This window comes from Lepidochelys kempii, chromosome 3, assembly GCF_965140265.1.
Source record: "Lepidochelys kempii isolate rLepKem1 chromosome 3, rLepKem1.hap2, whole genome shotgun sequence".
Lineage (NCBI taxonomy): Eukaryota > Metazoa > Chordata > Testudines > Cheloniidae > Lepidochelys > Lepidochelys kempii.
Window position 1 is genome coordinate 91208258 of NC_133258.1, and position 25596 is coordinate 91233853.

A 25596-nucleotide genomic window follows, 5' to 3' on the forward strand; every position below is an offset into this window, starting at 1 on the left:
GGAACCAACCCCAATGGCTTGTGTCATGGATCCCTTGAAGTTGCGATTTGCCTCCACAGCTCCACGCCTGGCTTTGATGGGAGGGCAGGGATGGGGGTACTGAAAGTCAAAGGGGGCTCTTATCCCAGTTTCAGGGGCTATCTGCTACTCAGCAGGGACATGGGGGTGTCCAATATTCAGACATGTTGGAGATATGGGGGGCATTTGGTTCTCAGACAGGTTGTGGGGGGCAAGGGCAGTGAACAGCATTCACACAGGTGGTGGTGGGAAAATGCAGAGAAGGGGTGGGAGTAACAGCAGAGATAGAGGCACAACAGCCCTGGTCCCTGCCCATTCCCAAAACCCAACGCAATTTCATTTTTTTAAGACTGCATAGGCTTAATTTAATTCTTTATACGACTTTCCTTCCTTGCCCTAAATTAGTCATGTTGTCTTCCTTCATACATCTTCTAAAATATGGATAACCTTTGGTGACCAAAACTGCACATACCATTCATAGCTTTATATAGTTGAATCTCATCCTTTGCTTTACAATTTATTTCCATTTATATCATCTAATAATCTTTTTCCTTTCATTGTGGCTACCAGAAATGGTGTCCCAACTTTCAAATTATTACAGTTCCTAAATCCTTTTCCTCACTAGATCACTCTATCTTCGGACCATTCGATGTAACTTATTCTCCTATATTTTCTTCTGAAGTACACAATGCATGATTTTAAATTTTTGAACATTAAACTCCACTTGTAACAACCTGCACATCAATCCATTTCTCAAATATGTTTAAATCTTCCTTCAATTCTGTGTTCTCAAATATATATCCAGGTTTTAATATTTTGATACCACCAGGAAGTTATCAGTGGAGAGCAGCCTGAAACAAAATCTGGATCCAAACACTCTCTAACTTTGGGGGAGGATGGTCAGTAATATTGACCAGAATTCTGCACCTATGGTCAGCTCTAGAGATCATGCTTTTTCTATTGCCTTACAGCAATAATTTAAATAGATATTGAGCAGAAATAGGCTTGGGGATACCCCACTTGTTTCCATTCAAGTTTAGCACAGCATTAATTCACTATAGCTCTGAATTAATGCTGTGCTAAACTTGCAGGATTCAGTTTGTAAATAGAACCCAGGCACCTGGATTTACAGGAGCCTTGGCTTTAACTCAACCCTCCATTTGGGTGCCGTCCACAGCGGTCCCCTCACAGTCCAGTCCCCAGATACTGTTCTTCCACAAAGGTCTGTGTTTGCACCTCAGCCTCTCCTACCCCTCAACAATGATCAGATCCTCAGAACTTCAGCTCATACTTATGGAAATTGAGTGAATGTGGGCTGCGATTATTTATTCAGTTGGCAAACCTTCCCTGAACATAAGAACAGCCATACTGGGTCAGACCAGTGGTCCACCTAGCTCAATATCCTGTCTCCTGACAGTAGCCACTGCCAGATGCTTCAGGGGGAATGACCAGAACAGGGCAATCTCAAGTGATCCATCCCATTGTCCAATCCCAGTTTCTAGCAGTTGGAAATTTAGGGACACCTAGAGCAGAGGTGGCCAACCTGAGCTGGAGAAGGAGCCAGAATTTACCAATGTACATTGCCAAAAAGCCACAGTAATAGGTCAGCAGCCCCACATCAGCTCCCAGTGCCTCCCACCCACTGGCAGCCCCTCCCATTGGCACCTCCCCCTCCCTCCCCGCACTGCCCGATCAGCTGTTTTGTGGCGTGCGGGAGGCTTGGGGAGGTGGGAGGGGGCAAGGGCATGGCAGGCTCAGGGGAGGGGGCAGGAAGGGGTGCTGTGGGAGCAGGGCCTGTGGCAGAGCCAGGGGTTGAGCAGTGAGCACTCCCCAGCACATTGGAAAGTTGGCGTCTGTAGCTCCAGCCCCAGAGTTGGTGCCTATACCAGGAGGCGCATATTGACTTCTGAAGAGCCGCATGTGGCTCCGGAGCCACAGGTTGGCCACCCCTGACCTAGAGCATGGGATTGCATCCCTGATTATCTTGTCTAATAGCCTTTGATGGACCAATCCTCTATGAATTTATCTAATTCTTTCTTGAACCCAGTTATACTTTTGACCTTCACAACATTCCCTGGCACTGAGTTTCACAGGCAGACTGTGTGTTGTGTGAAGAAGCACTTCGTTTTAAACCTGCTGCCTATTAATCTCATCTGGTGACCCCTAATTCTTGTGTTATGGTAAATAACACTTCCCTGCTCACCTTCTCCACACCATGATTTTATAGACCTCTATCATACTCCTTCCTAATAGTCTTTTTTTCTAAGAAGAACAAACCCACTCCTCTTAATCTCTCATTATATGGAAGCTGTTCCATACCCCTGATCATTTTTATTGCCTTCTCTGCACCTTTTCCAATTCCAATATAACTTTTTTCAGATGGGGAAACCAGAACTGCACGTAGTAATCAAAGTGGGGATGTATCATGGATTTATATATTGGCATTATGATATTTTCTGCTTTATTATTTATCCCTTTCCTAATTGTTTCTAACATTCTGTTAGCTTTTTTGACTGCCACTGCACATTAAGCACAGCAGAGAACTATCCACAATGACTTCAAGATCTCTTTCCTGAGTAGTAACAGCTAATTTAGACCCATCATTTGGTATAAATAAATTGGGATTATTTTTTCCAGTGTACATTACTTTCATCTACCATTTTGTTGCCCAGTCACCCTTTGTAACTCTTCACAGTCTGCTTTGCACTTAACTGTCTTGCATAGTTTTGTATCATCTGCAAATTTGTCACAAATTTGTTCATCCCTTTTTCCAGTAATTTATGAATACGTTGACTGAATAACCTCAGTCCATATTCAATTTTCATGAGCATGTTTTCTATCCAGCTTGTGCTTAGCATATTGTGCTTGTTTTTTTGTTCAAATATCCTTTTGCAAATGTCTTGCTGCAACACAAATAGATCAGATTTTTTTTCTGTCCCTCCCTTTGAAAAAAGTCTACCAGGTTAGTCTGAAACTAGGTTTTACTTTCAACCTTTAAATCCGTGTGGTGACTGCTCTCTTGATAAGAAACTCACAGCTCATTCCTTATTAATGACTCTAAAATATTTTCTAAAATTGAATTCAGTTTTATTATTGGTCTAGTTTTTCCTGTTTCCTATTAACTTATTCAAGAATAATCAAAACATCTGTCGTCAAGTACCCTCCTAATGCTAATCAACATTTCAAAGTGACTTGATAAGAGCCATGTCAGTTTCTTACTTAATTCCCTTAGTATGCTAAAATGAATCTTATTTATTCCTGTTAATTTATTATATCTAATGATCTTTGTAATATTCTTTCTGTGATCCTGAAGTGGTGGTTAATCTTCTTTCCTGATGTTATTGTGCCTTCTTCAGATATATTGTTCTAAGGTTATGATGATAGGCATGGGTATGCTACTGCATCCCTTGTAATTTCTCCGGCAAAGTTGTTTGACTTTCTAGCAATATCTTTGCCTTTCTGCAGGATTTGTCCCTTTAGACATATATACCTTGGTTCTATTCCCAGCACCTTCTGTGTGAACCTTTGACCCATGCCTCAGTCTCCTGCTCTGTAAAGTGAACATAAATCATACTCACTTCTTTTATACAACACTTTGAAATCTATGGGTGAAAGGTGTTATAGAAGAGCTAAGTATTATTATTTTAAAGACTATCAACTTTCTCAGTCTTTTCTAGCTGAACTCACTCACTCTATCTTCTTTAATGTTGCCAGAACATAATCTCTGACACACAGTGGTACCAAATTCCTCTCCACTCCTTTATACTTTTCTTTCTAAAGTAGATTATCTGCTGTTTGGTTTAGCTCATAAACCTCAAGAATAGTAAAACACATGCAACTGAGCCATACCAACCTGAAAGATGCTGAACACATATATGAGCAAAATATATTTAATTTTGAAATATTTAGGTGACAGCTTAAGATTCTTAATTGTCACTATTATAAATACTCACAAACAAGGAATATACTATTTGTTGCTATTAATTTAGAACAGTGATGGGGAGTTTGATCTTAATTTAATTGGAGTTTGCTACATATGAAGGAACAGGTTTTAAAATTTATTAGAGGGTGTCCTTTGCCCTGACATAAGTTGCTCATTATTAATTAATTATCCACAATTATGAAAACCTTTCTTTGCAAGTGCAATAAAAATATTTCTGAAGTTTGAGTTCTCTTCATTGAGAAGGTATGTGTTGATACTGAGGATCACATTTGGAAAGAAAATAGCTCCCAAATAAATTTCTGCTTCCGTGAAAAATATAATAGGATATGTTTTAATTAATATCTTTAATTAATAGTCTCCTAGTCTTCTGCATACTTAAAAGTATGTTCTGGCTGAGATATGAAATAATGCCTATTTACTGAGAGTACTATTGTATATATAGACATACCCTGAGAGGCACAACACAAACATCTCATCCATAATTAGGGAGTGCAGGCTCTCCTGTTTTTTCTCCTCTCCTTTGTATATATGAGTAAGATGGCCTCAATATATATTAAAAGAGATATGTATGTGCTGTTTTAACTCTTGTAAAGAGATATTCTGTGTTGCTCAGAGAAATGACTCCCTGCTTGGCCTAAGTTATTAGAAAAATGTACGAGCTTTCTGTGGTGAAAAAGTTTTCACCCTTTTTTACAAGGTCAAACAGAAATCTTCTTGTTCATGTGGAAATCTTTATTGGATTTTAATAAAAGCTAAACATAATTATTGAACAATGTCTTACCCTCCTCATCTTTTACAACAGTCAATATTTTGGCAGTGTACATGATCTATGGTATTTATAGCTTTACTTAAGCTATTTTATTTTCTCACTTATGTACAGTAATGTATAGCAACAATATAAACTTCTAAACAACATGTTCCCTCCAATTTATTAAGCACTATACCAATGTAATGTTGTCTTTTCTACCCTGTATCTTTGGGTCTGATTACACTCACAAAACTCCCACTGAAGTCTGTGGGAATTTTGAGTGTATAAGGAATTGAGGATTAGGCCCCATATTTGGGGGTGGTTTTTGCATATGTTTCTCTCTCAAATGATACTTGATAACTTATTGGATACCTTAATGAATCACTTTTCACTCAAAACTCAGCCACATATGATTTTTTAATGTAATAAAACTTACGAAACTTGTAAAGCTGAATTAATTTCCTTGAGTAGCTCTTGGGTCTTATTAAAATCTGCGAGCATGCTTTGTTTCTCTCTGATGTGGTCTGCTGTCATGACATCCAGCTCTTTCTCATGTTTCTTGCTTAAATCTTGCTCATGTATCCTGTTTAATTTATTTTTTGGTTAAAAAAATAGTTATTCTAACATCAGTCTTCTTTGTTCATCATGATTTTCTGCCAGGTTTGAAACGGCTTTTTGTACAACACCAAACACCACTGTCAGCAATTACTGAATCATCAAATCGTACTACTCACTTTTCTCTATGCTTCAAGCTTATTTCATTGAAAAGTCATCTCCTTTAATGCTTTTTTTTTAAATTAAATAAGCATAATGAGTTTTAAAAAACACTTAAGAGGATTTTAAAGTTAGCCAAAATAGGTTATTAAAATTACACCTGAACCGAATAATATCTACTTATATTACCTCCTGGCAGAGGCTAAATGATGTACATTACCACATGACTAAATATCTAAACTAACAACCCACAAAGGGTCAAGTATCTCTGACAAACATTAGCAGTTGAGATTAACAAATGGGAATATATTTTAGTTTATAGTAGAAAAATTCATACCTTAGCTGCTGGTTGGATTCACTGCGTATTCTGAGAACCTCTTTTCCCTTAAACTCTAGTTCCTTGGTTAGGGCACTTATATTCTCATGCAGAGTCAGAACCTCCTTGTCCAATTCAGATATATGATGGTCGCGATGTTTGAGTTCATCCTGTAGATCTGATACTCGGCACAAAAATTCCTTCTCCTGATAAACAAATATAAAGAACAAAGTATACTTTAATATACTCCTGTTTCAGATGCAAAATACTTGTCTCTGGAAGATAATAACATAGCTTACTTTTCCTTTTGTTTTAGATTTTTTTATTTACAATTTAACAGGAGAGTGCATGGCTTAAGTTCCACCCCTCAGAAGGACTTAGGTGCCTAACTCCAGGCCAAAGGGAGGTGTCTTTCTCCACTCAGGATTCACAGCTGTGGACCTTCTCCTGGACTTAGGTACCTAAGCTATTTTTCACAAAAACTGGCAGAGGAGAAGAAGAAGGTGGGCCAGAGAGAGAGAGAGAGAGTGAAAATGACACTGTATCCCAACAGTTAAGGCATTCACCTGGGATGTGGGAGACCCTGGTCCACTCACTCTGCTTCATTTCATATTTAATTATTTATACACAATGGAACAGATTCAACAGGAGAGACAGAGAGACTTGTCCCAGAATATCCCCTTGCTCTGTGGCTAGGGCACTGGCATGGCAGGTGGAAGATTCAAATTTAAACCCTTATTTACATCAGGAAGAGGGGTGAATTCAATCTGGGACTCCCACATTCTGGGTGACTACCCTAATCACTGGGCTAAAGTTATAACGAGCATAGCATCACTATCTCTACCTCCTTCTCTGACAATTTTGTATGGGTTTCAGTGTACTCTGAGAACACCAACAGGATCAGGCTCCACAAGCAAGAGCGGAAGGGCATTGCCTAGTTTGAAGAACCTGCTAGAGTTTAGGAACGAGATAGGTGCCCAGGCACCTAGAGTGAGGTGGCTGTGCACATGCCCACTAACGAAGGCTTCTAGGGACTTTGGGTGCTATGGAGTTAGGTGCTAACTTAGTGGGAATTTTGAAGTTTTCCATGGCACCTAAATGTTGGATTTAGGCTCCTAGAGGAACAGTGGCTCCACAAAAAACCAATGTTTTAGCCTTGAAGTCTTGCAAAAAGACAAAGTCTAGCAGACTAATTTTAATGGGAAATAACACTTTCCACCTCTGAGTCCAGTCACTGTGCCCTCAAAATGGCTGGACAATTTTGAATCTGAAATTTAGTTTATAGACTTGAATTGGGGGCTAGTTTAAGACTCCCAGTTAGGTTTGTTGATGGGGGAAGGAAGAAGGGAAAGAGGTAGCAGATTAGACAAACTGATGACGGAGCACTGTCTTCAGCTTTGACTGCCTTTTAAAGATTAAAGTCCTCAATATGCATTTATAGTACAGTTATGCTCTCCAGTTAACACAAAACAAATTCTAAATATGCAATTTTAAATCCAGTTACCATTAATGCTTATTTACCTGTCGTCTGCTGAGTTCTATACTTCTTTCAAGTTCCATTTTAGCAGCTACCAATTCTTGTTGATGGTTGTGCCTTAGTTGGTCAATTGCTGCTGCATGTTGATGATTTAGCTCTGAGCGCAAAGAGGCTAGTTACAATGATTAAAAGGAAAAATGTTTATTTTGTAAACATTATTGTTAATTAACATAATAATCCAACTCTGATAAAATATTACTGCTCACCTAATAAACAGAGACAGAAAATTACTTGTATAAATTAACATAAAATCTATGTTGAACATATCAAGCTGATTTTAGGTTTGGAACCCTACACCTTGAACTTGCACATCATCTATCTACTATCTTCAGCAAAGTCAGACTTGTTCAATACTAGAAAACCCACATGCTGCAGGAAATTGTATTGCTGACTCAGTATGCTTGTTCTTAAAGCGTGTTCTAATCTGAAAAATACTTATGTAAAAATGACAGGTTTCAGAGGAACAGCCGTGTTAGTCTGTATTCGCAAAAAGAAAAGGAGTACTTGTGGCACCTTAGAGACTAACCAATTTATTTGAGCATGAGCTGGATCTTATACATCACATCTGCTCCCTGTGCACATTCAGAGTCATGTCTGCTTACCTGAGTGATAAACTATGTTTTACTATTTGCAAAATTGCCCTGGATGTTTACCAGCCTCGGCACAAAACCTACTTGTCTCCTTTTTACCATGACTGATAATGGAAAAACACACTCCAGTTAATGACATTTTAATTGCACATTGAAAAATAAGTCCTTCATCCTCTTGAGTGGGCAAGCAGAATGCCATGCCTCTCTGTGACTTCTGCAACAGCTGGTGTGGCTGACCCCAGATGGAAGCTGGTAGGGGCCCAAATAAATTTGTCACCTCTGAGATACAGAAAAAACAGCAACTGCTCCCCCCACAAGCCTAACCCTCCTCCTCTCCTCCCAGATACTCTCCCTTCCCCTCCTAGGTTATCCTCTCCCATCAACCTTGTTCCCCTGGCCCATAAGCCCCTATACCCACTCCCTCCCAGCCCAGGCAGCTCCCCTATTGTCTCCTCCCAAGCTCTCAGGAACCAATGCCCCCGGGCCTCTGCTGCTTAACCTCACTGCTCATGAGTCTTGGGTCTGTCCTGCTTTCTGGCATTGAGAGGAGCAGGAGCTGCCGACTGGGCGTACTGAGGGCCTTGTACGCAGTGTGGGATCCGGGTGCCACATTAGCAGCGGTCCCAGAGGCCTTCTGACTTGGGCACTGTAGTGGAAACGGCCACAGGCGTGCACTGCCGTACATACGTGCAGCAACGGTTGCCAGTCACAATATGGCAGGTTTTTTTTCTGCTTGTAATTTAAGTGAAACCCGCTGCCTGGTACATTGCAACTAGCAATGCAGGATTAAAACTGGTCAGTCCAGTTACTTGCTGAAGATCACTGAGATACAGTACACAAATCCTAGGTTTGTATTTGGGCAGAAACCCAAGCTGGGTACACTGCATTTTCAGCACCCTAGCTGGAGCAGAGTTAGTGCATGTCTGTCTACCTGAGCTGGGAAGCACGCTGGCAGGCAGCTGCAGTGTTGAGGTATCCTGAGTGACAGCTCTAACGGGATGTATGCTAAACTCTTATTAATCTTGGGTAAGGGTGAAATCCTATTTTTCAGCCATGTCACTTGTCTTTCCATTTGTGAGTCCTTCTATTTTGAAGTAAACTAATTTTGTACCACCCTAGCCTCCACTGTATGGAATTTGGATGTAATTTTCAACTCAGATTTGTCATTCAGTCTGAAGTTGATTTTACTGCTAAGACGTGCGTCAACTTCATTTATGAAGCATTTTGAGACGCTGTGGTTAATAGTTGACCCAACAAGCTCTAGTGCATGCTTTGGCGCTTTTTCTGCTGGATTACTATAATAGCATCCTTGCTGGTGTCAACTTTCCTCTATCCTATATAAACAGCCATTTGTCAGGAAGTATGAGACTCATTTGATCTTTTGCTGTTCACATTTTTGCCATTTAGATCTTCATCCAATGCCCACTGAAGTAAATGGGAATCTTTCCATTTGCTTCAGTGGGCTTTGGATTAGGCCCTTAAGGTAAATCTACACTGCAAATGGAAAGTATGATTCCCAGCATGGGTAGACAGATTTGCGTTAGCCTGAGTTGAGCTGTCTATCCACAAGTCTGAATACCCACGCTGGAAACGTACCACCAAACCAGGTAAAAGGTGTGTGTGTGTGTGTGTGTGTGTGTGTGTGTGTGTGTGTGTGTGTGTGTGTGTGTGTGTGTGTGTGTGAGTGAGTGAGTGAGTGTGTGTGTGTGTGTTTGGGGCTAAGAGTTAAAGTTTAGGTTAACTCTGCAATGAAGACATACCGTAAGTGGCAGTTGATCTAATCAGATTATATTTAATCCCCATCATCTGGGGTTCACCCCCTGCATTAGAGCTTAATCCATGGAGGCCAGAGTATTCTGGAAACTTTAAATCTCTTTTTGGAGCCCTCAAATCAGAAAAACAGACATTCATCTAATTCAAATTCTTGGATTCTGTTAAGATAATACTTTATTGTTCTTTTGATATGCAGCAATATTGCTGATTCTCTATCTTGTTAAAAAAGAGGGCCAAAAAAAGGACAGAAAATCTGATTTTACATGAAAGAAGGTGCAATACATAAAAACACGTGTGTTTTTAGATGACAGTACAGATTCATAGATTCTAAAGAAGGAAAGAACCACTGAGATCATCTAGTTCGATCCCTTGTATAACACAGGCCAAAGAACTTCCCCAAGTAATTCCTGTTCGAACTAGGATGTATATTTTAGAAAAACATCCAAAATTGATTTAAAAATTGCCAGTGATAGAGAGTTCTCCATGACCTTGGTAAATTGTTCCAATAATTAACTACCCTACCTGTTAAAATTGTATGCCTTATTGACAGTCTGAATTTGTCTAGCTTCAACTTCTAGTCAATGGATCTTGTTATACCTTTGTCCGATAGACTGAAGAACCTATTATCAACTTGCTGCACTACCACATTTCTGCAGGGTACTTACAGATGGTGATCACACCATCCCTTACCCTTCTCTTTACTAAGGAAAGCAGACTGAGCTCCTTCAGTCTGTCACTATAAGGCATGTTTTCCAATCCTTTAATCATGCTTGTGGCTCTTCTCTGAATTCTCTCCAATTTACCAACATCCCTCTTCTAAAAGGGCTGATGAGGAAAAAACAATTCACTGACCTACCCAGTTTAAACAACAGCAGCCAAAACCAGAAATTTAACATTCACAGATTCAAAGTAAGGTTTATAGCTCCGAGGTGAGTTTAAACTCTAGGTCAAGTCAATTTTTCAAGGGTACCTTAAAAGAATTGAGAGAGCCGACTAATTAGTGATGTGCTGCAGCTAACTGCATCACAAACTCCCTGACTGCAGGTCTCTGTTTTGCAATACTTTTAAAGTATGTCCATACTAAAGGCGGAATGTATTAACTCAGCTCAAGGAGACATACCCATACTAGTTCTGATCGAGCAAGCACACTAAAAATAGAAGTGGGGATGCACTGATGCAAGTGGTGGGATAGGCTAGCCAACCCAAGTACACATCTAGCATCTCAGACAGCACTGTGCTCAGGGTAGCTAGTTCCTCATGCTGTTTAGGCTAAAGTAGCTACACTTCTATTTTTAGCCTGCTAGCTTGATTGGAGCTAGCGCAAAGATGTCTCCTTGAGCTGGAATTTACAACTTCCAGCTCTAATGTAGACAGACCTTTTTTTAAGATGAATACTATCCCTTTGTGGATCTGGGAGAGCATTCCAAGGTGCATGAGACTGTGCAGGATTACGAGGAAACTCCTGGATTGGTTCACAAAAATACCCAGTTACTGGACTGGTTGGAGCAACAGACCATTGCTGAGTTCACTTTCAGTGGAGAAGACAACAGTTTTGCTTTGTGTGCATGCAGATTGTCTCTACTTGTAGCAGAGTGGGCAAAACAGGAGTCTGGGACTGCCCAGGTACTGCTCAGTAGAACCATAAAAGAAGAACCATAAAAGAATGCAACTGAAGAATGGCATTGTCCAGATTCCCCTCTTCAGCAATGAAGAGCAAATCCTCTCTACTTTTTGTTAGGGCTGAGGGAAGGGGTGGAGATAACGTGAGACGTTTTGTCAGATTCCTGCAACAAGCAGATAGGTCCTTTCGTGAAAGGTGTCTGGAGGCTCTTACTTCAGATAGTCCTTGTCCAAGAAGTTGAAATTGGCATTATCCCTGATACTCTGCCTTCCAGGATCAGAAAGGAGATTCTGGCTAGTATTGTGGAGCCAACATTAACTAAGTCTACAGGAGATTTGTCTGTGTGAGAAGACTAGAGTCAGTCATGACTTTGATAATGTGCTGAAAAGATTTAATATTGGACCCTTTCTTTTCACTGCAATGGGTTATTAGTTTTGACATAATGAGGATCACAGGGTGTAGAAAGCTGGGATTATGCCACCACAAAGGGCAAGTCAGCAAAAACAAAAACAAAAAGTCCCAAATTCACAAAAAAACAGTTTGAAAAGAGAGATCTGCCAGAAAAAAAGATAACAAGCAGCTCTATTTGGATGGGAGATCTCTGAGCACAGGCTCTTCACCAGCTGGGAAGCATGATTAACTCTGGTCTATGACTGATCCAAACAATGACTCAGAGAAGTGTAAGCAAGATGGACAGGAAGACCCAGTACTGCTGAGATGCACTGCCTCATCAAAAGTTCAGTAGCTAGAGGATTGTTTTCTTTGATTTTTCAGGTAGAAAGGTTAAGCTAAACTAACTAGAAAAGATGCTGAACTAGTAAGGAAACATTCCAATTAAGGGAACAGGAAGTAAGCACTACTAAAAGAAGGAACGAAAATGGTAGCACACAAGGCAGAATGAAAGTAGTGAGCTCAGGTGAGACATGTTGCTGGTACCTAATTGCCAAGCATTTCTGCATGTACAGTGTGTTTTTGCTTATTCATTATGTGACATGTATAAAGTGTGACCTAACCAGAAACTACCAGAGAAATGTCATCTTATACCAAAATGACATCTTTCAACTATGTACATAATCAAAATTTGAAATCTATTTTTGGTTTGTTTTTTAAAGTCTATTTCCCCCATTCTTTGCTGCAGCTGACAACACCACAATGTTCCCTGTTACCTAGGCCCTTAAACTGAGAGATAATTTTTGAATCCTCCCTCTTCTTCTCACTCCTATGCAGTTGGTTTTCCCTTCATAATATTTCTAAAATCTGCCTTTTCCTTTTTGTCCGAATGGGCAAATCACTTCTCTGTATTTGTTACCTCCTGCTGTGACTCCTGAAGTCTCCTCTTCATGTTTTTTTTCGTACTGCCCTTGTCACCTGCCCCTCACCCTCCAGTCAAGCCAAAATATCACTGCCAAAAATAACTCCCCCGTCTTCCTTCTCTTCTGAATCCCCTCTTGCTCTGAATATATCCTCTCTCCTCTTTGAATCACTCACTGGGTCTTCACTGCACAGCATTTCATTTCAATCTTCTTGTCTTTGCCTTCAAGGTCCTACCATCATACAACCTTTGCCCACCTGTACAATCTAGCCACTTTTTGCATTTTCCCCATCCCCTCTGCTCCACCAGCGACACCAGCTTCCGTACTCCCTTAATCACCTCATCTCACAGGCATCTGTCTTCTTCCTCAGCACCTTAAGTGTCCAGTTCTTTCCCACAAGTCTATTCAGCAAGCCACCTAACTTGCCTCATTCAAATTCCTTCTAAAAGCTAATTCCTGCCATCTCACCAGTTGAAAGAGTGAGGGGGGAAAAGGTTCCTTAAATTAAAAAAAACAAGCAAACAACTCAGAACTATCAAGTGTGTGTGCATGTTATGGAGTAAATTGCTTGATTGTCACCCGTTGTCCTTCCTCTCACCCTCTCATCAGTCTATGATCCTCACCTGTTCTGTTGTATTGAATTTAGATTGCGCACTCTTTGAGGAAATGACGAGATCTTCTTCTGTTTTGTGCAGTGCCTAGCACATTCATAGGGGCTCAAAAATAAATAAATGATACTCATCTATATGCCAAAAATAAAAAGTCAAGGAACCCAGTCATGTACAAGCTGATTTTTAGTAACCACATTCCTTAACCAGGCTAAAACTATGGACCTTTCTAGTTAAGGGTCTGTCTATTCTACAAATCATAGATTGATTTGTAATACACTACAGTTTAGTAATATACATAGTAATTAGCAATTAGTACTTATTGAGTCACCTGACTAAAATGTTTTTGCAGTACAGATGGATCCTTAGTGTCTTCATTTTTACCATTGTTACATGTATATGCTGAAACTGTTCTAGTTGTTCTATTTCATTGGTACTTTCTGAAACTTTCTCCATCATGAAATTATGGTTGCTGACACATCATTCTAGAACACTTAATACTGGGATTTTCCAAAGGCTCAGCTGATCTATCTGCTCTCATTCAAATCAAACTCCTGTCGATTTCAGTATAAACAGTTAGGCCAATGCTGAGTGCTTTTGAAAATCCCATTCTACAACTTTATATTTATTTAAATTATTTACCTTCTTTATTCATAATGTCATCCTTAGTTTTATACCATTTTTCACTTATAGTGCTATGAAGTTTGTGGAAAGTGCTTCATTATGTCTACAATTATATTAATTATGCAAATGGCAATCTCATCTTCTGATACAATTTACACTAGCTAGAAAATACGATACCTAGCATAGCTTTCCCTTCATCTTCCAGCTCAAATCGAAGAGTCTGAAGTTCCTGTTCCATTTCCAATTTGAAACCTTCCATAGCTTGTTTGTGTGCTTCTTTCAGTGTCTGAAGTTCTTCAGAATGTTTTTGTTGTAAATGCTCTTCTAGTTCCTATGAAATCCAAAAGGAGAAGAACTTTTTTTACACAGACTTAAACAATGCATAAAATATTTAACGATGAACTAACAGGAGGGATTCTCTTTAAAATGACAAAAAAATGCATGTATTATTAAAAATACCTCCATTTATCATTTAAAAAAGCCACTGACATGCTCAAGCCATCGTTAAAAATGTACTCTTTATTCTACTTCTCCAAATTAAAGTGCCATAGAGGAGTCTTTCGAGTACTTTTGAGTATAAAGAGTAAGGACCATAACCTACTCCCAATTTGTTCATGGACCAAGGGCAGGCTACAACTACCATGTACACCCAAAGTTTAAATTTCTAAAGTTATTTATTGATCTGGTGGTTTTGATCCAGGTGTGAACAAAATGAAGTATCAAACCAAAAAATCATTTCTGAGCATGACAATGAGCTTACAGTGGGTAAAAGAAAAATGCTTTATCACCTTTTAAATACTATGAAAAAAATCATTCCCAGGTTGAGAACACAGATGCATATTTTCAGTTCTGAAAATTCTTTTTAAAATCACAAATGTCTAGATTCTGCCATCCTCTCTCAAATTAGGCAGCACTCTGCTGTACAGATTATCCCACTGAAATGAACAGCACTACATGTAAAGTTCGGTACTACTATACAACCTCAGAGTTACGATCAGCTTGGGAATGGAGGTTGTTCGTAACTCTGAACAAAACGTTATGGTGGTTCTTTCAAAAGTTTACAACTGAACATTGACTAAATACAGCTTTGAAACTTTACTATGCAGAAGAAAAATGCTGCTTTCCCTTTTATTATCGTAGTTTATATTTAACACTGTACTGTACTTGCTATTTTTTTTTCCGGTCTCTGCTGCTGTCTGATTGTGTACTTCTGGTTCCAAATGAAGTGTGTGGTTGACTGGTCAGTTCATAAGTCTGGTGTTCATAACTCTGAGGTTCTACTGTACTCAATTTGAGCAAAGGTGTCAGAATAGGCTTAAAAGTATTTGTACTAGAAGTAATGTTACAACATTCAGCCCTGATCTTACTGTACATTGCTCATGAGAGGACTCCTCATCTCAGATGGAGCCCCAACAAAATAAATGGGGTTCTAAGCAGCAACAGTGGTATGCCCATGCACAAACACTGCAGGTTCAGGGCCTTAGACAATAGACAAAATAAAGAAGCATATGATGTACACAAGTGTGAAGAAAAATTTCAAAAGGATTCTAGCAGATTCTGAGAAGTGGTATGAGAAGTTTTTTCAAAAGAACGGCCATACTGGGTCAGACCAAAGGTCCATCTAGCCCAGTATCCTGTCTTCCGACAGTGGCCAATGCCAGATGCCCCAGAGGGAATGAACAGAAAAGGTAATCATCAAGTGATCCATCCCGTGTTGCCCATTCTCAGCTATTGGCAAACAGAAGCTAGGGACATCATCCCTGCCCATCCTGGCTAATCCCCATTGATGGACCTATCCTCCATGAACTTATCTAGTTCTTCTTGGAACCCTATTAAAGTGTTCACAACATCTTCTGGCAAGGAGTTCCACAGGTTGACTGTGAATTTTGTGAAAAAATACTTCCTTTTGTTTGTTTTAAACCTGCTGCCTATTAATTTCATTTGGTAACCCCTCATTCTCATGTTATGAGAAGGAGTAAACAAAACTTCCTTATTTACTTTCTCTACGCCAGTCATGATTTTATAGACCTCTATCATATCCCCCCTTGGTCGTCTCTTTTCCAAGCTGAAAAGTCCCGGTCTTATTAATCGCTCCTCATACAGAAGCCACTCTATACCCCTAATCATTTTTGTTGCTCTTTTCTGAACCTTTTCCAACTCCAATACACCTTTTTTGAAATGGGGTGACCACACTTCAGAAATATAAAGTAACAAATTAAAAAAAGAGCTATACTGGATGTACTGGAAAGTACAAAGAAAGTTATTACATACAACAACATGAACTATCGTGCAGTAGGAACTTTTAAAAAAACCCTCAGAATCAGATTGTTGGACAAAAGTATGTAGCTGATGTTGATAATGATTAAAAATACTAACATGATGCCAGAAGACAGAGCAGGGTGCTAACCTTCTAATAGGTAATGTCTATATTATAAAGGATGTTATTCAATTTGCCTGCATAATATTGAACTGTAATAACCATATTACTAATGTAAGTTACATCTCTTGAAAAGAGAAATAAGAAATAATGCAGAGTTTTCTTTACTGATTCTCTCAGTATTTTGTATATTGGTTTAATCATGTTTCTGTGGTGTGCCCTATACACTTGTCTGAAATATCCAGATGAACATGCCTTTTGTTCTTGTTCTTTTGTTTGTTCCATGTTTTGAAATGCAAGGATATGTGCTTCCTTCAGGGATTCATGCCTTTGCTGATGCTCTTCTTCCAGTTCCTCCATCTCCTGGGTAAGCCTTTGTCGCTCCTGACTAAACTGGGTCTGTAGCTGTTGCAAGGAGCTCTGAGACTGGGAAAGCTGCATCTCCAGGTTCTGTTTCAGCAAGGAGATCTAATCCACAGAATAGCAATCATCAGTAAATCATAAATACAAATGCCAAATCAGGAAAAAATGCTTTCAAGAAGTAAATATTTGATATGAACTTTAGATACGAAATTTCTAGAACATACTTCTGAACAACATCACATTTCTTAATCTGAAATTCAGATAACGTATCTACTGATTTTAACCAAATATCATGGAACTATCCAGAACATAAAACACAAGAGAGAAACAGTAACTTATAACTAGTGAATTCTGTTATACAGTTTACCTCAGAAGTACAAGAATTAGAATAAAAAGATTTTGTGAGGGCTCTCACTTTAAGATTCATCCTTAAAACACCACTAGTTATAAGGTATTTGATGTTTAATAATTACGTGTTGTAAAAATGCTCTTCCAGATCTTTAACAAAGAAAACATTAAAATGACACTATCAAGGTCTGAGGTCCAACACTGGAAATATTAAAATTACTAAATTCTGTGGAGATGTTCGTCAAAGTTATGTAGGAAAAATCCTGACTGGTAAAAAAAAGAAAAAGGATTAGAAGACCTAGAAAAGTAAATCTTTTCCATCTCTAATTTCTATGGTCCTAAACTATAGGCAATTGTCAGTTTTTAAAAATGTAGCACCTCTACCACAACTAAGTTAAACTATCTCACTTCTTTTGTTCTATAAAATTAGAATGTTTTGTGGTTCTTCTGCTGTCTCTTAACTAACACCACAGCAATTAAACTAACAAATGTATATTTGTTTATGTCAACAAGTTTCCAGAAAAATGATGTTAGTGAACAAACAGACATATCTGAGTATAATAGGATTTCCTGTAGCTCCATGATCCTTTATCTCAACTGTAAATTTATACCCCAATCTTAATGTCCAATGGCTTAGCCATCATCCTACCAGACAAAGGAGACTGGACTGACGGGATTCCATTTGGATCCAAACAACACAACTCCTTAATTGGACAGAATGGTTGCTGACAAGGCACCCTGAGCACCTGCCAGCTTGGGGAACAAGAATAAACTGAAAGTTTGTTACAAAAATGAATTTTGCTCCATTGATCACACAGGAGGAAAAAATACAATTGCCAAATGGCAAAGTATTTAAATTAGTATAGAAAAAAATATTTCTTAGCCTCAGAGGGTATTATATAAAACTGATGAAAAAACTGATAGTGTCATTTAATTGTGCACATGCCAAGATTAATTATGAAATAAATGATAAAGTCATAGCAATATACTCTGTGCTATTCTGCAATGAATTAAAGGTTACAGCATAAAATAAAATTAAGAGTAGCATGCGAAGGATAACTGTGAAATTCGCAACATTTATATTATTGCTGAAATTATTCTATCACAAGTACAAAACTAAAGCAGATTTGTAAGGGAAGAAGCTACATCTAAAGTAAAATTAGCACTTAAATAAAACAAGCAAATTAAATTTGAGTGAAATGACCGTGACTGGTTGACTTTAAAATTCATTGATTATATATATACACATACAAACACACACTATCCTGTTAAGTATGCTTTGACAGTAACATTTTAAAGGAGATTTAGCTATAGCTGAAAGATCATACTAAATTTTGTAATCTAAACTATACATGAAAAACTTTTATTGTGTACACTAATTTTTATTTACTTTACTTCCTGTATGAAGTAAATGAATTAGCAGAATTTCTTAATGTCAGAGCATATAATTAGCATGAAAAATATGTTTTAAACAGTGTACATCAGCAAAGCAATGCAAAATGAATCATTTTCATTTCCTTTACCATAATTTTAAGAAGCAAGGTATTATATGTGCAATGCAAAGTAGTAGGTAAAATATAAATTACTTGTTCCATTCTGAGTTCTAAGTAGGTATCAGAGTTCTTTTTAACTTTCTTTTCTCTCGATCTTCCTTTGCTATCTCCTTTTGATTTAGAACAAGATTTTAAAAAATAGAAACCTAAATTTAGACACCTAAATTGCCCAATTTTCAAAGTTTTGAGAACCCTAACAGCTCCTATTGGCCTAAATATAAAACGTACACCTATATAAAACCTTTGTTAAAAGAACATTAAGGTTGAAGGAATTAAAAGTTAGAGAATACCTGAATTAAGGTTGCCTGTACAACATTAATTCAGCCCTCCGTGAGTATGCATTATGATACAGTCTTTAAATTACATAATCACATACTATTTTCTCCACAGGACCCCGGCCGCCTTCTGTGAACAGGATGGACAGTGCTCACTGAATGAGCAGCTGTTCAATATTTTGTTTCACCCTCATTGTTCAGTGTGCAACCTCATGCCTTCGTCACTATACACTATTCAAACCCTGCTCTGAATAAAAAAAAATTAATTTCCCCTTGGTCTTTTCTATGACACACATCACTACAGTACCTCAGTGCTTCACACATATTTATGAAGTTATTTTCCCAACACTCCTGGGAGTCAAGGTGATATTACTATCCCCATTGTACATTTGAGGAACCAAGGCACAGAGAAATTAAGGTAAAAAGCGTCCATTAGTTTTGGGTGCCCAATATGAGATTCCTAGGACCAGATTTTTCAGAATACTTAGCATTATATAGAGGACCCTGAGAAAACTGAAGATTTGAAAAGGAAAAAAAAAATCACAGCAGCATCATGGGTAAAGCAGTGATATTCCTAGGATACACATAGAATGCAGTCTGTGAAAGATCACTGTTGCATTCCTTTGCATAAAACCAGATGCAAAGTTCCCACAAAAACGGCTGCAATTTTTCCAACAGCAGGAAACCAGGGTGCACAGACGCCCAATTCCACCTCCTCACTGTTGGAAAATTACAGCAGTTCAGGGGGCACTCAGCAGTCAGTTTTATGCAAGGCACAGTAGCCAGCATTCCAATGCCACTTGGAACACGCGTTTTTGCCTCTCTACTGAGGTTGCCGGTGCTTCTGTTCTAAGCTGCGGTGCTGGCTATTGTGCCTCTCAGAAAACAGGCTGCTGATCCCTCCAGAACTACAGCCATTTTTCCAGCAGCGGGAAGGCAGAAGTGAGCATCCATATGCTCGTCTTGCACTCTGACGTTCGTAGACATACCCCCCCTCAAACTGTTGTCCTTCCCAGTCCCTCACACCCAGCTCCCTCCTCCACTTATCCTGCCACCCCAGTCCCTGGTTCCAACTCTGGCCCCGCAAACCTCCTTCCCACCCACAGGCTCTCAACTTAGCCCCTCCCATTCAGCTGCTCCCCCTCCACCTGTCTCATCTTCCCAGCTCCCCCCCGCCCGCCCTCCTTTACCTGTGTCCAGGTATCCCCCTCTGCCCAGTATCTGTTCCCTGAGGTCGCAAAGGGAGTGGCTGAGTCTGGCAGGTGGGTCAGCTGGAGCTCAGCTGCTCCCTGGGGTAGTGCACAGGTGAGCATGGGTCAGACCAGTGTCGGGGGAGTGGACAGGACCAGGGAGCAGCAGCTTCTTTTTACTGAGCAATTTGGAAACCATCTCCATGCAACCATTCCACTCTCCTGTCCTGGGCTTGTTAATATGCAGCAAGGATGGTGCCTCGGGGGACAAGTGTAGCCAATGGGGGAGAGGTCCTGAGGGACAATGCATGCCCATTGGCTACCCCGCTGTTGGAGCAGCAGTTTGGGGGAAGACGGGGACCCAAAAGATGCACCAAACATAAGAATGGCACACACGGATGCCCACTTCAGCATCCCTCTTGTGGGAAAAATTGTGGGGCTGGGCTAATTCCATAATTTCATCTCAGTGTATGAAAACACAATTTTCTCAGAGTCCTTATTATATAGCACTTTATACGTTCAAAGTACAGTTCCCATTGACTTCACTTGCAGTTGTGAGTAGTCTACCCCAAGTGCTTAAGTTGGGCACTCAGAAAAGAAGGAACACACAATTAGTGGTCACCTGTGAAAAGAAAGGATTACTCACCCTGTGCAATTATTGTGGTTCTTCGAGATGTGTCCCCCGATGGGTGCTGCACTCTAAGTGTGCTAGCATCCCCTGTGCCTTTGACTTGAGATTTCTCACAGCAGTGTACATTTGGCTTGCACATGTTTGTTAGTCAGTCTCTGACCCTGTGGCATTGCTACATAGCACTGTGTGAGCAAACTGCCCTCAGTTCCTTCTCTACGGTGAAGCTCCAAAGCAGAGAACTTCAAAGGGAAGGATACACATCTCAAAGAACCACAGTTACTGCACTGTGTCCCTACTGATGCTTCATTCTTGGTGACTAACAAGCAGTTCCCTCTAAGGCGGAAGGGGCTTCAGAGTCAAGTCCAGTTTAGAGAAAAGTATGGACAAGCCAAATACAGAGCTCTCCACCATGAGGAGACAAAGCTTTATTTCTGTTTTTTTCTGGATCTTGGTTTCAGTGCCAAAGTTGCACTTTTGCGATTCTCTGAGGCAACGGAGCAGTGGGAATGCCCATCGCTAACCAGGATCACCTCCCAACATGACAGATGTTTGAAGCCAGGAGAACCGGATGTAACCTCCCAGTAACAACTAACCAGTACCTATCCAAATACAATAAAAATTATTTTCTCTCTTAAAGAAAAGAAACTATATTAGTACTATTTACTAACTTTGGAACTAAAACTAACACTGTGACTCATTGTTAATAAGAAGAGAATACAGCTGAGGAAATCTGAATGGGATAACTGCCAGAGCTCCATCCCAGGCCAAGGCAGTTAAGAAGGAACTGAGCGTGGTTTGCCCAGGCAGTGCTGTGCAACGGCATGGGGCACAAGACTGACTAACAGGCATGTGAGGGCTGAATGGAAACTGCTATGAGAAATCTCTGATCAAAGGCACAGGGGGCGCTAGTGCACCTACAGTGGAGCACCCATAAGGATACTACTCAGAGAGGATTGGATTAAGTGACATTTCAAGCATCACATAGGAACTCTGTGGCAGAGGTAGGTGAAGAAACAATTCTCCAAAGCAGCATTCAGCTGCCTTAACCATGAGACCATTCTTTCTCTTCCTGCAATTCTACCCAGCATTCACTACTCAACTTCTGCAACAAATGAGGCAGGGGTCCTACTGACAACAGCCTCATCCACTACACAACCCTAACTCGTCTTCAGAGTATGATTCATCCTGTGCGTGGAATGAGGCAGGCAGGGGTTCTGTGGAAGTAGTATGTTATCATGTAATTAAAGACTGTATCATAATGTATACATACAAAGTGGCCAAATTAAGGTTGCACACGCATTTCCTAACTTTTGAACGCTTGACTTCTAACTCTTCTAATATAGGGTTTTAGATGCAATTCCCTAGATTCTGATAGGGGAAAAAAGCAAACTGGAAAAAACAGATTCCATCATGTGGAACCATACTGACCCATACACAGGTCATAAGTAGGATTGAAATCTTTAGATGCACAGCACAGATGTCTACCACTTTAGCTATAGAATAACTGGTAGCAGTAGTAAACTGTTATCCTTTATTTTAACAAAGCACAAGGGGGTAATGAGACACATTTTGCCCATGGGTTTCACAGATATTTGCTGACAGTAGAGGAATGCTGAGACTTGAGAATTCTGGGTTAAGTTTGAGGTTCTAGAGGAGACTGTGCTTCAGTGATTATAAACCCTTCTGCCCAGTCCCCCCTCTGCCACCTCTCTTGTTCCCTAGCCCCCATTTCTATCCACCCCAACCCCAGTTATTGTCTCATCCCCTTCCCACTCTGCTCCTATCCACCCCACCCTGGCTCCTGTCGCCTCCCCCTCCACTCCGCTCTTCTCCAACACTGGCTATTGTCTCCTCCTTCTGCTCTTTTCATCCACTATGTACCCCAACCTGGCTCCTGCCCTCCCCCTCACTCATATCCACCCCACCCCACCCTAGCTGCTGCCTTCCTATCCTTCCCCCCATTCCTATCCACCCTCTATCTCAGCTCCTGTCCACTCCACACCCACCCCTGGCCCCTGTTCTCCTTCTCCTCTCTATGTCTATTCATGCCACACCTACTCCTCAGTTCCTGCTCCCGCTCTGCACCTATCTAGTCCCCTCCACCCTACCTACTGTTCTACCCTTCTGCTCTTGCCCACCACCCTTGGGTCTAACTTCCCCTTCCCCTCTGCTTCCCTACCACAATAATTCACCCCCTGGCCCCTGCCCCCTTCCCTTCTGTTCTTATCCACAGCTCCCCTAACAGCTCTTACGCTGTTTTCCCTCTGCCCCTCCCTCTACTCTTAACTCCCTGCATTCCAGTCATACTGTTTTTTCCTTCTCCTCCTCTGGTCAGCAGCAGGAGCACTGACAGCACAAGAGAGAAAGTCTCCCTGTTCTTAGTTCTGGTGCACAGTGCCACAGCAGTCTCCAGCTGAGGGGAGGAACTACTGTCAGGAAATTATGCTCAGTCCATGCAGTGAAGATAGAAGCTTCAGCAAATTTAGCTGCCAGACTCTAACAAGTTTCTACTGAGTGTGTTTGAAAGGAGATTTTCAGAGTTGTTCATCTTGGCCACATTTGGGCAAATACTTGTGGAGATGGCAAAAAGCCCATCTCTGACACCAGCGTGACACCCCTGCTGAATTTCAAGTTCCTACTCCAAAGCATGGAAGCACTAGAGCTTCCCAATTAACAGGGTGCAGCATTTTTTAAAATTTTTTAATTTAATTTTATTTTTTTTACCATGGACAAAACAATGCATGTTCCCCTGATCTCATTCTTGGAAATGGCTGACGTGTTTTAGCTCATTTTGAAAATAAAAAAATTTAACCTCAGGCAGACAGCTGGTATCAAAAATTTCAGCCTAATCAGTTAAAGTTTGGCAAAATGATAAACAGCTGAAAACAGGGTTTTATATTATGGAAAGTATTAGGCAACCTTAATTATAGGCTTAGCTACCAGCTCTGCCTATAATACTCTACTTATCTTCAGGTTCTAGGATATCCATGCACTGCTGAAATCTGCAAGCTCTTTCCTGAGCAACTTCCTACCTTGTACTACATTGGTGATACTATAAATTGTGATCCCAACCTATGGAGTTCAGTTAAATGTGCACTTTCTGCAAATCACATGATTCTGTAAAGCTTTGAAAAGTATTTACCTCTGGTGAAATATAATAGTATTATCTATTATACAAAACACCACATTTTTGCAAAACGTATGGCTTTAACTATAGGTGTTATTAATAAAGGACTGCTCGATCAGTCACTATCAAAACCTGTTCACATACGTATCGACATTATAGATGTAAATTATTGTAATTTACAATACCACCCTCTGGTGACAGCAATTGTTCCACTGCTGTGAATTAGTCTGATAATTCTGAAATATCCATTCTTTTCTTCTTTCTACATAACAACAAACAATTCACATGTGGGAAACTAGTAAAAATATAGGTTTTCTATACAGTATATGTGAAGTTTTCTTATTTTGTTTAAATTGCCACAAATATCAAAAGAAACAATAGCATATTTCATTAAAGGGGTTTTAAGCATACATACATACATTTAAAAAATATTTTGAATGATTCACCATGTATTTATATATGCTAAAAGCACATTTATGAAAGTAAGAGTCTCCCTCTTTGCACATCTTTACAGTAACAAAGTCTCCTAGCTTCCCATTTGGTTTTTCCCTACACTGAGGATGCAAGACAAGACACAGATAACTCCTTGAACACAAAGATATACAGAGTACTTTGAACTTGCAATCTTGTCAACTAGGTCTTTCAAGAGATTAAAAAAGTTGACAGATATTATAAATAGTAGAAGAAAATTTAGTAATCAAACTGCAATTAAGATTTGTATTACAAGCAGCAAACTATAATATAGCATTATTAATTTCATGCTTTGTAGAAAGCTTCACAATGTGCAAATATATTGCCTGCAAGATTGCTTGAACATAATAAAAAATGCTGCAGATATTATGTAGTGTTTGATGTCAGATGATATGAGCACTTATACAGATGAATGGATGCAGCACAGAAGCTTTTATTAACCAGATGCATACATATCCTTGTCTCTAATATCATCATGTATTTTACTTCACAGTTTAAAGCAACATTGTAAAGTATGCAAGTTTAGAAGTGCAAGCATGCCCTTGTGTACAAGTTGTAAGTGTAGCTCACTTACATTGCTGATAGATTTATGCAAAGCTTCACCGAGACAGTGCCGCTATGAAGAAAAGATCACAGGAATAAAGGGAAACATTCAGAAATCAACTAAGTAAAAGAAAAAGGGATAAAGAAGGGAGAGTAAAACACAGAACATTAATTATAATTTGACCAGGGAAAAATAAGTTGAAAACTGTTTGGAAAAAAAATTAGACAGACCAAAAATTTTGCAATGACTTACTGCAAAATCAGTGAACACAGAACACAAGGTAGCATACTCATGAGGTGAAAAACTGTTTCATTTCCTATCTCATATTTCAAATATTCAGGATATCAGTATCCCTTTCAGTGTAATATAATGTTTCTTTCTTATGTAACTGAACAAGTTTTGCATTTACCAAATTGATGCATTTATCTGCTCTCAGCTTTAGCTAATGTACTTCAGAAAAGGCTATCACGTACATACTGACGTTTTGCATTTATCATCAGTCAGAATTACACTTTGAACATTGCAGTCAGTGTTCAACTGTAGGCATTTTTTTAGTTAGTAGCCTCATAATATCAAGAGCAAATTTCACTGTCTTATCTGTTTTAATACTGAGAACACATTTAGTCTTTAATAAAGTCATACTTTTTTTAAAGCACAGTGGAATTTTTTGTTTTCTGAAATTTAAGGATTAAGAATCCTTACAAAAGAGACTGGTTTTCAGATAACAGTCCAGGGCAAAATTACTTTACAGTACCACCATCTTACATCAATGAAAAACTGCAGACATACAGAAACATATACTGTAGATATGTAGATGCATTATATCAACATTACTTGATCATATATATGAGGTAATATATATGCTCAATATGATAATCAAAAAATGAATGAGCCGTATCTTCATAACTGGAA

General features: G+C 39.5%; 1 protein-coding gene across 1 annotated transcript in view; it reads right to left on the reverse strand.

Annotated features, from left to right (window-relative positions):
• Positions 1-25596, reverse strand: part of FAM184A (family with sequence similarity 184 member A) — a 169534-nt gene that overhangs the window by 21447 nt on the left and 122491 nt on the right. The window contains exons 10-14 of the mRNA XM_073337169.1: positions 16438-16650; positions 13983-14136; positions 7261-7388; positions 5761-5945; positions 5146-5292 (exon numbers count right to left, since the gene is read on the reverse strand). Coding sequence (XP_073193270.1) covers positions 5146-5292; positions 5761-5945; positions 7261-7388; positions 13983-14136; positions 16438-16650 — 827 coding nt within the window. The remainder of the gene's footprint in view (positions 1-5145; positions 5293-5760; positions 5946-7260; positions 7389-13982; positions 14137-16437; positions 16651-25596) is intronic.